At 33.5% G+C, this 14,938-nt stretch overlaps 1 protein-coding gene across 1 annotated transcript in view; it reads left to right on the top strand.

The window, feature by feature from the left end:
- Positions 1–14,938, top strand: part of LOC149135460 (uncharacterized) — a 294,917-nt gene that overhangs the window by 54,969 nt on the left and 225,010 nt on the right. The window contains exon 3 of the mRNA XM_089353069.1: positions 1,110–1,203. Within this exon, the coding sequence (XP_089209195.1) occupies positions 1,110–1,203 (94 nt within the window). The remainder of the gene's footprint in view (positions 1–1,109; positions 1,204–14,938) is intronic.

The following is a 14,938-nucleotide window of genomic DNA, read 5'->3' as shown; positions in this document are numbered from 1 at the left end:
ATATGTGTGTGTGTGTATGTGTGTGTGTGTGTGTGTGTGTGTGTGTGTGCGTATGTGTGTATGTGTGTGTGTGTGTGTGTGTGTCGCTGTAGTAACCCGCCGGTTATGACGACGAGGGTTCATTTTGATTTCATGAACGGAACAGCCTGCTGGTGAAATTAACCTACAAGTGGCTGAGCACTCCACAGACACGTGTAACCTTAACGTAGTTCTCGGGGGAGATTCAGCGTGACACAGAGTGTGACAAGGCTGGCCCTTTTGAAATACAGGTACAGCAGAAAAAGAAGAAAGAGTGAAAGAAAGTTGTGGTGAAAGATTACGACAGGGTTCACCACCATCCCCTGCGGAGCCTCGTAGAGATTTAGATATTTACGCTCAATAAACACTCCCAACAACCGCTAGTCCGCTTCCCTAACCACGGGCCATTTCACCTCCACATATAGATTATACACACACACCGCACTCACTCACACCACACACGCACATATATCCATACTATTCACTGTATGTATTTCTTTATTGCACACAGGGGACTATACATAGAAGGGACAAACAAGGACAGGCAAAGGGATTAAGTCGATTACGTCGACTCTAGTGCGTAACTGGTACTTATTTCATCGACCCCAAAACGATGAAAGGCACTTGATTGAATAACCGTAAATCGAAAATATGCAACGATATATGTCTCACATTATCTTATGTTTGAAGATTTAATGAAACTTGCTGTATGACATTATGCTCTTTATGAGATTTGGTCTTCGAAATTCCAATTATATTCTGAGTATAAGCCACGTTTAACTTTTATTTTTAATATGCAATTCTTAAGCATTTCTATAATATGATTTCATTGTCAGTGATATAGTGAAAATTCTTTTGCAGTGTCTTTTACACACACTTGGAGTGTTTTCTTCAAAAATCTCCAAAGGCGCGGGGGTTTTTATTTAAAATTTTCTACATCGTCACTCCCTCGCTCACATTCAGTCTTTTAGTATCACTTTGAATCTAATGTGACCTGAAATTTAAACATCGTTTTGGGGCATTATTTATAAGTGTATGATTTTATTTACGTATACTTCTGAGAATTTATATACTTATTGATTATATTTCAGAACTGCATTACACAACATGGAGAGGGTACACGCTGAAAGTAACAACCATAGAATTGTTTCCCAAGATATTGAATAACATCATCTTTTTCATAAGGTAAGCTGAATAAAACACACGCTGATGTATTGTGTGCCGTCAGCAATTTACTCAATTTGTACACAAAGCATGATTAAAACGTATTCATTGTGTGCACGCATGCTCACTTATGTAACACACAGATCCAAACATAAATGGATACACGCTTATATATATATATATATATATATATATATATATATATAGAGAGAGAGAGAGAGAGAGAGAGAGAGAGAGAGAGAGAGAGAGAGAGAGAGAGAGAGAGAGAAAGAGAGACAGACATACAGACAGACAGACAGACAGACAGACAGACAGACGGAGAGAAAGAAAGGTAGATAGATACAAAGAATAAAGCATATGGGGTCCAAAATTCACTATAGCAGTTTCGGTAGCATTGAGCTGATGCATCCATAGATTATATCGTAGCATAAATACGCCATTGTCAGTTAAGATTTTAAACATTTACGTGGTCTGATCATAAGTATAAAAACTGTTGCCATAGTAACGAGGCTAAAGCACGACTAGTAACCCGCTTGGCACAGATTGAGTTTGACGCCTGTTGTGCATACGTACTACTTTTTGCCATTGTAAATTACTTCCTCTGCCTCCAGCATTACTTGGCGTGAAGGTGTGTAGAGCGTGATCGTCCTAGTGACCATGACAGAGAAAGTTGAGCAGAGAATCTGCATCAAATTTTGCCGAAAGTTTGGCGATACCTATTCAGAGTTCTAGACAAAGTTTTCAAGAATATGTCATAATTCTCGACACAAGCAAGGCGATTTTTGCAACTGAAACCCAAGTGTCTTGTTGTTGAGCGGAAAGTATTGCGGATACACAAACACACACGCACGCACGCACACACCGTTTCTTTTCAATGTGTGAGTATATCTGTATGTGTGTATGTGTACTGTGCAATGTCCCTTTGTGTATTCCATCCATAACCCCTTGAGATTTCGAGATATACACATACACATATATGTATAGGTATAAACACATATCTATATGCATATGTAGTTGTATATATATATATATATATATATATATATATATATATATATATGTGTGTGTGTGTGTGTGTGTGTGTGTGTGTGTGTGTGTGTGTGTGTGTGTGTGTTTGTGTGTGTGTGTGTATGTGTGCGTGCGTGTGTGTGTGTGTGTGTGTGTGTTTGTCTCTGCGTGTGTGTGTGTGTGTGTGTGTTTGTCTCTGCGTGTGTATATACAATAGGAGCTGATACGATCAACGGAACAGCTTGCTCGTGGAATTAACGTGCAAGTGACTGAGCACTGCACAGACACGTGTACCCCTAACTTAGTTTTCAGGGAGATTCAGCGAGACACAGAGTGTGACAAGGCCAGCCTTTGAAAATACGGGTACTACTCACTTTTACCAGCTGAGTGGACTGGATCAACGTGAAATAAAGTGTCTTGCTCAAGGACACAACGCGTCTCCGAGAATTGAACTCACGACCTTACGATCGTGAGCCGATTGCCCTAACCATTAAGCCACGCGCCTTCGCATATATATATATATATATATATATATATATATATATATATATATATATATATATATACATATATATATATATATATATATATACATATATATATATATATATATATATATACATATATATATATATATATACATATATATATATATATATATATATACATATATATATATATACATATATATATATATATATACATATATATATATATATATATATACATATATATATATATATATATATATACATATATATATATATATATATATATACATATATATATATATATATATACATATATATATATATATATATATACATATATATATATATATATATATATATATATATATATATATATATATATATATATATATATATATATATATATATATATATATATATATATATATATATATATATATATATATATATATATATATATATATATATATATACATATACATATATATATATATATATATATATATATACATATACATATATATATATATATATATATATATATATATATATATATATATATATATATATATATATATACGTATGCCCGTCAGTATATGAATCTGCAAAGGTAAATTGGTAAATGCAGAATGTTGGAGGAGGTTTTCATATAATGTATTGCGATACGTTTTATACATATATAACCATTTAGAAATCGTCGTAAAATTGGAGATTCTTCTATGATAATTGACAATTATACAATGGGAATCTGTCCCTTCAAACACTTTAGATGGGAAAATCTCTGTTCATCTCGACGATGTGCGCTTTGTTGTTTGAATCATAGTTTACCTACATATTCATACTAACAATGATGTTTCTGATTATCTGTATGTCAAGCGTACTCTTAACGTAATTTGCAAATGGAATCAACCTGAGATAATGGGGAACAAAAGGATCTTTCCATTATGTGTAATACCCAGAATGAATGACGAATATAATAGCACCAGGCGTTTTCTCCGCCTTTTAAGAACATGCGAATTCGATGTTATTAACAAGTATTCAGGCTTGACAATAGCGTACTTTATTCAACATGATGTTATCTGACTTACAAAAGCAGGTGTATTCACATTCCCTGAAAGTAATTCTTGAAAATTGAGTAAACAGAATAGCAAATAGCATAAAAAAAATTAATAATGCATATCGATTTGTAGAATGTCTGTAAATAAATAGTGTAAAGTTGCCATCATTTCTTTTGATAATAAAAAACTCCGTTGGATATAAACGACATTAGCTGTGACAATAACAAATGTCTAAAGTAACATAGCTTGAAAACGGAGAAGTATTGGAGTTTTCGAGAAGAAAATTTACAAATGATGACTTTCACATCAACTAAAATATTCTATAAAATCTACTATTTTACAACTTGGAAATAATAATTTAACAAATGTCTTACAAAACACCAGATAAAATATAGATACGATAATAACATTTCCATAACAAATATATTAAAAACATCATATGAAAAGAACGTAAAGCAACGCAATACACGATTCTCATGGAATCATTCTTGTTAATCCAAGTTTTCGCTATGAAGTAATTTCTGAGTGCAAGATTTCGACTCCCGGGAACAGAATTGTAATTACAGCATTAAATGAGGTATTAGCACTGCTTATCGACAAAATTCGAAGCCAGAACGCAAATAAATGTTGTAAACAATGCAATGCAACTTGCTTCATATTTTAACAATACCAAAAATCATCCTTGTAATCTAGTTCTTTGTTTAGGATCCTGAACGGATTAAACTTTTTAACATTGGAATTTTTTTTTAACACAAAGGACAGCATACAAGCTGTTCTATCCGATTCTGTACAATGTTGATTCTTGATTACCTTTTACTTGTGCGTTTCCTTTTCAATGTACATTGAAATAAAATACTTGATATACTGTAAGAGTGAAATTATGTTCTACGTTTACCTTTAAAAAAAACGCACAGTTTAAAAGTAACAGGAAAGAAGACTTTTTCAATGGAATACTTTATGAGTAATCGCAATTGTAATTGTGACTGTAAAATTTAGTGAAGATGTATTTTAGATTTCTTTTTACCGCAAAAGAAAATTAAGGGTCGGATTTTTTGAGTCAATTGGTGTTTTCGTTTCTGGTAAATGTTTTCGTGAGTGCTGTCATGCATATTTATGCAACACACACATAAACATACTCACACACACACACAAACAAGCAAAGAAACAAAGACACACGCATGCGCACACGTGTACCCATACAATATTAATACATATACAGATATATTAGCTGACATACTATGTAACATCCGTTGTAGATTATGTGTGTGTGTTGTCTGAACATAATACGTGCCTATGTGTGCATATCATATGCACAAGTCATTGCGTGCATCGGTTCCGCTGTAGCATAAGGTGGCCAGGCTTCTAATAACATCAAATAGAGAAAGATGGAAGAGGATAAAAGATTAGTGACCATTGTACGCAGAAATAAGGGTCTCAGTGTATATATATATATATATATATATATATATATATATATATATATATATATATATATACACACAGAGATTTGTGTGTCTCTGTGTGTATGTGTGTGTTGTTGTGTGTGTGTGAGTGTGTTTTTGACTGAGTGAGAGCTGGTGTATGCATGAATGTATATCAAAGCCTTGTGTCTTTTAGGGATGTGAACAACGCCAAAAATTTAGATATCAAGATATTACGTGACCATATAGCATCTGGAATTTACTTACATTTTACCGATATACGCTGAGGGGATTTATGGAGCTTCATTCTATAAATTTACCATATATTATATACATGTACTACTTTCATACCTTCGCAAATTCACTCCCAGCGAAGTATAAAGTATCAACTTTAGAAATCTCTTTTAGAAACCTCCAATTAAAGGACCAATTCACATTCAACTTTTATATACCTATATATATGTATATATATGTGTGTGTGTGTGTATGTGTGTGTGTGTGCATGTATATATGAATACTGGCACATGTGTGCATCAGGACTTATAAATTACAAGAAAATTGTGTTATATAGAACGAATTTACTGACTGGAAATTTGCAGCTAGCTGAACCTGAGCCAAAACTCTTAAAAGAAAATATATATGATATGAGCAATCGATCGTGTTGTCAAATTAAATAATACCCCAATAGATTACTTGCACGTGTTTATTATCAGTATATCGCTAATTGTTTAGACGCTAATGACTGCAATTAATAAAATGTTAATACATATTGTGTTACTCTGAACACCAAATGTTATTATGCCGAGACAGTTTAACTATAACTCATGCGTTGCTTCCATATTGTTAATTAGTTTGCATTTTCTCTGTCACATGTTAATTAGTTTGCATTTTCTCTGTCACATCTCTGCAGTAATTGTTTTCTATATAACTTGTTTACACTAAACTGGATATAGACATTAAGTTAACATATATTTTATTCATGATATTTCAAGTAAACTAATATATCAGAGGTATATCTTTGCTTCATCAGCAGACTGTATTCATATAACCTATATCTATTTTGTTGAGTTTCAGTGAATTACGTAGCAATTGGTTTTCTTGTGTATCTGTATGCACTAGTATATATTTTTGTGCTACTGCATTTGGAACGATATACTTAGAATTGTATTTCACTGAATAGAGAGAAAATGAATGTGGAAATGAATAACGGCATCCTGCTGCTAAAACAATTAACCTTCTTACTTGATATTTTCAACTATAAAGAGGTAGGCATTTTTACTCGTAGTTTACGGAGAGATATATTTACTGGATATGACAGTTAAGACGCAGAAATAATTTCAAGAAATCAGTTTTTATATAACGGCTTAGAAAACATACATTCTTTTACATGATATAATGGCAGTCCATTTGGAAAACAAAAGGAAAGGAAACTCTATTTCAAACCGACAGGAGAAACTGCATTTGAATAATATTTTTACATCGCCGAGGGCTGAAAGGTCTTGCAAAACAAGCATTTGCTCTTTTCTTGAAAAGTCGAAGCATACTAAAATGACATTTCGAAATATGTATACATAATAATAATAATAATAATAATAATAATAATAATAATAATAATAATAATAATAATAAGGGATGCTGTTATTATGCCGAGACAGTTTAACTATAACTCATGCGTTGCTTCCATATTGTTAATTAGTTTGCATTTTCTCTGTCACATCTCTGCAGTAATTGTTTTCTATATAACTTGTTTACACTAAACTGGATATAGACATTCAGTTAACATGCTTCAAGGGCTCATACGGCTGTAAAGATCAATTATTGATCAATAAAGCCATAACTGAAGAGAGCCGCAGAAAGAAGAAGGGCCTCAATATGGCCTGGGTGGACTACGAAAAGGCTTTCGACAGTGTGCCTCACACGTGGATTCTGGAAACACTAGCCATAAACAAGGTGGCACCAATTATCATAAAATACATAGAGCACTCAATGAACAAATGGCAGACAGTGCTACAGCTCCAAACAAAAGAGGGACTTGTGAAAACGAAAGCCATCCCCATTAGAAGAGGAATATTCCAGGGAGAGCCACCTTCTATATATGGATGACCTAAAATTATATGCTAAAAACGACAAAGAGCTAGGAACACTACTACAGACAGTACACGGCTTTACCAAGGAAATAGATATGAAATTCGGATTAGAAAAATGTGCCAAAGCAACCCTGAAAAGAGGAAAATTAGTTAAAAGTAGCAATATAACACTAGATAAGGCCAATGAAATAAGAGAACTAGACGAAAGCCAACCATATAAGTATTTAGGAGTCAATGAACTAGATAGGATACAACATACACAAATGAAAGAAAAAATAAAGAAAGAGTACTATAGACGAGTTAGATCAATACTAAAAACAAAGCTCAATGCTAAACACAACATAATGGGTATCAACACTTTAGCTGTCCCAGTTATAAGCTACAGCTACGACATCCTTAACTGGACACTAAACGAACTATGTAAAATAGACAGGAAAACAAGAAAAATAATGACAGGATATAGGATGCACCGCCCAAAATCTGACATAGAAAGGCTATATATACAACGCACAGAAGGTGGCAGGGGTCTTATACAGCTAGAAAACTATTATAAAATAACCACCATAGGAGTGCAAAAATACCTACTCCAGAAGCAAGGGAAACTAATACAAAGAGCCACAAAACACGAGCAAAACAAAAAACTGTTTTCAGTATTTAAGGAAGCTGACAAATACAAACAAGAAATCAATCTACGTAACAAATACGAAGAAGAAGAAGAAGAAGAAGAAGAAGAAGAAGAAGAAGAAGAAGAAGAAGAAGAAGAAGAAGAAGAAGAAGAAGAAGAAGAAGAAGAAGAAGAAGAAGAAGAAGAAGAAGAAGAAGAAGAAGAAGAAGAAACAACAAAAGCTATAAAACAAATGAAATCCAAACTAAAACTAGAACAGCAACGGACCATGATAAAACGATGGCAAGAAAAGCCCCTACATGCTAAATACTGGGCTAAACTACATGCGAAAGAAATAGACAGAGAAAAATCCCAGCAATGGCTGAGAAGCTCAGGACTCAAAGCAGAGACTGAAGGATTTTTAATTGCTGCACAAGACCAGAGCCTCCCCACCAAAAATTACCAAAAACACATAATGAAAAGAAATATAACAAGTAACTGTAGAATATGTGGAGATGGACAAGAAACAATAAATCATGTTATCTCTGGCTGCCCAGTCCTGGCTAAGAAGGAATATATTCACAGACACGACAGAGCTGGGACCTATATACACTGGAAGCTATGCCAACACTATGGAATAACAACAGAAAAAAGATGGTATAAACACACGCCAGAAAAGGTCACTGAAAATGAGAAAGCAACCATACTTTGGGATATGCCAATACACACAGATAGAGAAATTAAGGCAAATAGACCAGATGTAGTTGTCAAAGATCATGAAGAAAAAAAATGCTTTCTAATTGATGTATCAATACCAGCAGATGACAACGTTTCTCTAAAAGAAATGGAAAAACTTTCAAAATACAAAGACCTGGAAATTGAGATAACTCGAATGTGAAATCTAAAAACAGAAACAATTCCTATCATAGTAGTTGCCTTAGGTATAATAAACAAATATTCAGACAAATACATAACAAAAACACCAGGACTTACAAATATATATAATATACAGAAAATTGCACTACTGGGTACAGATAAAATTTGCAAAAGTATAATCTACTATGCCTCTAGAGTATAACATTCTAGAGTATAACATAATATAACAAGTGTTTAAATGTTTCCAAACTAAGACTCTCTCAGAAATAATCTATAGTATTTGTTCTTGACAACTTACATTTTCTTATATATAACTTGCGTTACCAAACTGATACAAATTATATTTGTATTAGCAAATTAATAAAACTTATATATATGCAGCATGTTGTTTGGATTAGTAAATTTATATCACCACAGATATGTATAAGCTCTGCTATTTGCCGACCTCCAGTACTTATTAAAAACAGTATAAAAATATGAAATGGGATACATTCTGTTATAATAATGAAATTATTAAATATAGCTTTCATTCACAGTGCAATAGATGTATTTTTTTTAAATGTCATGACAATCCCTTATTAATGTAATAGCAAATTGCGAACGCATTAATCTGTATTTAAGATCTGTATGGCGATTTCGAATTAAAGATAGATACAGGTCTTATTTCAGTTTCATCTCCAATATGCATTGACGAGGCTTCGGTCAACCCGTCATAATAGTGGAAAACACTTCCCCGAGGGAAGCGAGTTTCTTAACAACACAACCACATCTTTCTATATTCCCTCCTTTGCAAACGAGACGATAGACAGCTAAGTAGAGTGAACATTCAGAAACGATCTTTTGTTGTGAATGAACAACGAAGCCAACCAAGCTTTTGTCATTTATAGAGCAAGTCCCTCTTCCTCGGTGTAATTATCGTCCTCTAATATCACTGTAAAACGTCATATGTTCTTGTCTTTATGAAAATGCCTTGTGGCCATGGTTATATATGTTTGCTTGCTTTAGAATATAGAGTCTGAACATAATGACTGCAAGATAAGAACTTTAAGTTATTTAGAATTATTTAATAATATTCAATGCAGAACATGCGTACAAATTTGATTTAAATAGTAGGACTCGAAGGTTCTAAGATGTCGATATTTCTATTCGAAACTATCAAGTTTTAAAAGATATTTTAAATGTGTGAGTATATAATTATTGTGATTATTGTATATTGTTTATTGTGACGCTCAGAAAATTTTATAAATACGATTTCTGGAACTCTAAAGAATTTCAAGTAATACCTTGGAATTATGCTAAATGGTTTGTGAACTTTTCCCGTTTATAATCAAGGATTCATTTAAGTAGTTGTCCTCACTTTTATAATATTTAATTTAAAACATCGTAATTGAATTCAATTATTTGTGTAAGCGTTTCCACTTAAGATCATATCCACCATTGTCATTTAATTTAAATGATTATTTGCGTGTTAAATGGAAAATTTACATGGAAAATAATAATTAAAATTGAATGTTTCATGCGCAAAAATATCGGATAGAATTTTTGTAATGAATATTAAGCTTTTAAAAGTCATTTTATATGTATATGACTTAAGGTGGCGTGCTGGCAGAAGTGTTAGGACGCCAGGCAAAATAATTAACGGCATTCGTTCGTTATCATGAGTTCAAATTCCGCCAAGGTCAGCGTTGATTTTCATCGTTTCGACCAACTGTGTCCTAGTTTTACTGTAATTTACTTAGACTCTGCCTGCCTTGTGCCAAAATTTGAAACCGATGTTTGTTGACTTACAATACATCACTTTTGAAGAAAAATAACTATAGCAATAAATTGGGTCGTCCCAGTTATGATGTGGTTTTTTAAACTTCTTATATTTTTCAAAATTAAGATTATTTAAATTTCTTTTTGAATCTAAAATATACTCTCCGTCATTTTCTACAATACTCTTCCAGCTATCTCGTAGACTTAGAACGCTCCTCGTCCAAAAGTCACTTGTCCGTGACGAAAAATACTCCTCCAGTATTATTCTGACTTCATCTACACTATTCATATCTTTTCCGTCCAAATGACTTTGAAGACTTCGGAATAAATGATAATCAAACGGGCTGGTGTCCCGCGAATATGGTGGGTGAGGCATCATTTCCCATTCAAACGGCTTCAGCTTTTGGAATGTCATACCCGTATTATGTGGCTGAACATTATCCTGATGACAGAACACCTTTTGTCTTCATACCAAATATGGTCGTTTTTCTTCCAGTGCTGACACTGTGTTTAAATCGCATATATTATTTGCTTCTCTAGGCAAAAGGCCCGAGATGTTGGGGAGGGGGCTTGTCGATCAGATCGACCCAGGTACGCAACTTATCAACCCTGAAAGAATGACAGGTAAAGTCGACATCGGTGGAATTTGAACTCAGAACGTAAACGCAGAAGAAATACCACTCAGCATTTCACCCGGCATGCTAACGTTTCTGCCAGATGGCCGACTTGCCTGAATCGCATATATTAGTGAGCAAATATATACACATGATGCTGCTCGCCGAAGGTATCCAGAATATGATAGTATTTTAATGTTTGAGAATTACAAGCAGGATAATGTGGCTGGCGGAAACCAAAAAAAAAAAAAAAAGGAAAAGAAAATTCATAGGTTTAATAAATTGTTCCCATCGAAATTCAGAAGAGCATTGGATAACACAGAGGATGCTTATAACACCCCTTCTCTTTCTATGTTTTCCCCTATGTCGATTTATCTATCTATCTATTTCCTTTCTCATCTTTGATTTTATATATCTCACGCTCCAAAAGCATAGGTATGTGTGTGTATTTGCGTGTGTGCTGGGGTGTGGTCTTCAGACACGCTGTTACTTCTGCCAAATAATAATAATAAGAAGAAGAAGAAAAAGAAGAAGAAGAGGAAGAAGAAGAAGAAGAAGAAGAACAATAATAATAATAATATTAGATATATATATATATATATATATATATATATATATATATATATATATATATATATATATATAATATAATATAAAATAATATAATATAATATAATATAATATAATATACACAATATAATATAATATAATATATATATAGCAATGTTAATTCTCTAAATGAAGTATTAACAGGAACTGCACGATAAAGTGTAGTATATTGCCACTTAAGTGTGGCTGACCCATAGGGGTGGATGTTACTGTTGCTTTTAGCCCCAGGAAGACATCTCCTCCAGTTGGCTAATCGACACACTACTGTGTCTTGTTTGCCAAGGGAAGTTACCCCTCCCATCATGATCTGTAGCACGAACGGACCCGGGTTTCAGGGTTATTTCCCTTCGTCGACGTTCGATAGCCACTGATCTTTGATGAGAGAGATCAAATCCTGGCAATCTTATATCTACTTTTCCAGTGAAATTCTTCACTGATATCGAAAAGGTGAAAACAAGCAATGTTAATTCTCTAAATGAAGTATTAAGAGTAACTGCACGATAAAGTGTAGTATATTGCAACTTAAGTGTGGCTGACCCCTAGGGTTGGATGTTACTTTTGCTTTTAGCCCCAGGAGGACATCTCCTCCAGCTGGCTTATCGACACACTACTGTGTCCTGTTTGCCAAGGGAAGTGCTACAGATCATGATGGGAGGGGTTGACTTCCCTTGGCAAACAGGACACAGTAGTGTGTCGATAAGCTACAGATCATGATGGGAGGGGTAACTTCCCTTGGCAAACAGGACACAGTAGTTTGTCGATAAGCCAGCTGGAGGAGATGTCCTCCTGGGGCTAAAAGCAACAGTAACATCCACCCCTAGGGGTCAGCCACACTTAAGTGGCAATATACTACACTTTATCGTGCAGTTACTATTAATACTTCATTTAGAGAATTAACATTGCTTGTTTTCACCTTTTCGATATCAGTGAAGAATTTCACTGGAAAAGAAGATATAAGATTGCCAGGATTTTTATCTCTCTCATCAAAGATCAGTGGCTATCGAACGTCGACGAGGGGAAATAACCCTGAAACCCGGGTCCGTTCGTGCTACAGATCATGATGGGAGGGGTAACTTCCCTTGGCAAACAGGACACAGTAGTGTGTCGATAAGCCAGCTGGAGGAGATGTCCTCCTGGGGCTAAAAGCAACAGTAACATCCACCCCTAGGGGTCAGCCACACTTAAGTGGCAATATACTACAATATATATATATATATATATATATATATATATATATATATATATATATATATATATATATATATATATATATAATATAATATAATATACACAATATAATATAATATAATATAATATATATATATATATATATATATATATATATATATATATATATATATATATAGAGAGAGAGAGAGAGAGAGAGAGAGAGAGAGAGCGAGAGAGATAATGTATAAATATGTACATCAGTTATATAAATGTGGTTGTTACTTTTATTACAATTAACGTTATTGTTATCCCTATAGAAATGCGTACTACGGAAAATACTTAATTCAGTTATACAGAACATATTGTTCTTTTTAAACTAAAACGGATTAGAATAAATCTTTCTCTTAAAACTCATGTAAACAAGACACTTATTTATAATTTACTCATTAATAAAATTATATAGCTAAAATCGCACAACTGCCGCAGTTGAAAATGTTCCGTTATACACAGACACTCACACAGATATATTCATATACATACATACACACCACAAACATGTATGTATATATAGATATATATAATTGATTTCGGCAGCAGCAGCCAAAGTGTACTTTAACCGTATTATATATGACCCAGAGTTGTAAAATTGCGAATAAGCTACCGGCATTATTTATGATTTGTCCCTTTTACTGTTTATGAAATCAGCGTAGCGGGGCGGAAACCCACGCCACCATCTCTTCAATTATATGGCCATTGAAAATTGCTATGAAAATGATCTTTCCGCCCGGGCATCCGAAACTCGGAGTTTATCATTGCTACCGAATAATTGTCACATATTTTTACAGATAAATTCCTTTATTTACATAATATCGAGGTCTCTTTCTTTTCTTGTCTTTCTTTCAATATTTTGTACAGTTGGATAATACAAATCAATCTCCAATGTTCTACAATAAGGAATCCTACTATTGTGGAACGTCTTGACTGAGCTGGTGTTATTTTTCTTTTTACAACTATGATAATAGGATCAAATTAAATTCTATACCCTGACACAAGAGCTGGAAATTCATCATAAGTTCACCAGAGTTATTCCCCTTTTACCGAATTTAGATTATATATTCAAGTCAGCCCGGCAGCTGGACGCTTTAACAGTGATTATCTATTACTTTCTGTCACATAGAACAATATCAAATCGCTTGCATCTGTTACTGTTTTTGATGAATACACTACCAGTATTATTTATATACAAAAGTTCGAACTCATTTTAGTATTTATATTTATGTGCTTTTGTGTGGTTGTCATGTCAATATATTCTTGAAGATTTCATTAGAAATGCTTTTTCACAGCAATGTCATGATGCGTGGGAAGATAGAAGGTTACGTTCGTGGTAGATAGCTACTCCTGGTGTTTGTTATGTGTTGGATTGCGCACCACTATCAATCAAGACCTCGAAGCAAAGTGTCATTTTCATCTATTATATTGATGAAGCAACTAGTTATTTTGGCTGTTCATGGACAGCACATGCATATACATCAACGTGATGGAACTATCACAAGTTCAAGAAATGTTGCTCTGAATATGAATGATGTGAAATATTTATCCATAAAGAAATACCTGTCTTTGCATGCATGCATATTTATATGTGTGTATACGTAAGCATAATTGTAGATTTTTGCGTATGTGTGTGTACAACAAATTTAAAAGTTTCAAATTGCTTCAAGTCTGCGACTACTCAGATGTTCTCCAGCACGATTACAGTACTTGTCCATCGCTGTTCACATAATTATATGCTACAAAATGCAGAATGAGAAACGAGATATTGATATCATGAGTTAGAAAAACTAGATTGTTTTTAATGTTATATAAATCCCAGAATATACTATATAACTGAATATGTCTTATGTATATATAATATAATTTATACATATCTAAACACAGAAATTTCCTGGTACTAAACAATGCATTTCACGTTGATTTAGCTCTATATCTGTTACCCAATTCATGAGAGCTTATTTGGTGCTTTGCCCCCGCAGACAAAACTATAAATAAATTGCAGAAACTTT

The sequence above is a fragment of the Octopus bimaculoides genome, chromosome 5 (assembly GCF_046866305.1).
Source record: "Octopus bimaculoides isolate indiv1 chromosome 5, ASM4686630v1, whole genome shotgun sequence".
Lineage (NCBI taxonomy): Eukaryota > Metazoa > Mollusca > Cephalopoda > Octopoda > Octopodidae > Octopus > Octopus bimaculoides.
The sequence above is the reverse complement of the archived record's forward strand: the minus strand, read 5'-3'. Positions and strand labels throughout refer to the sequence as shown.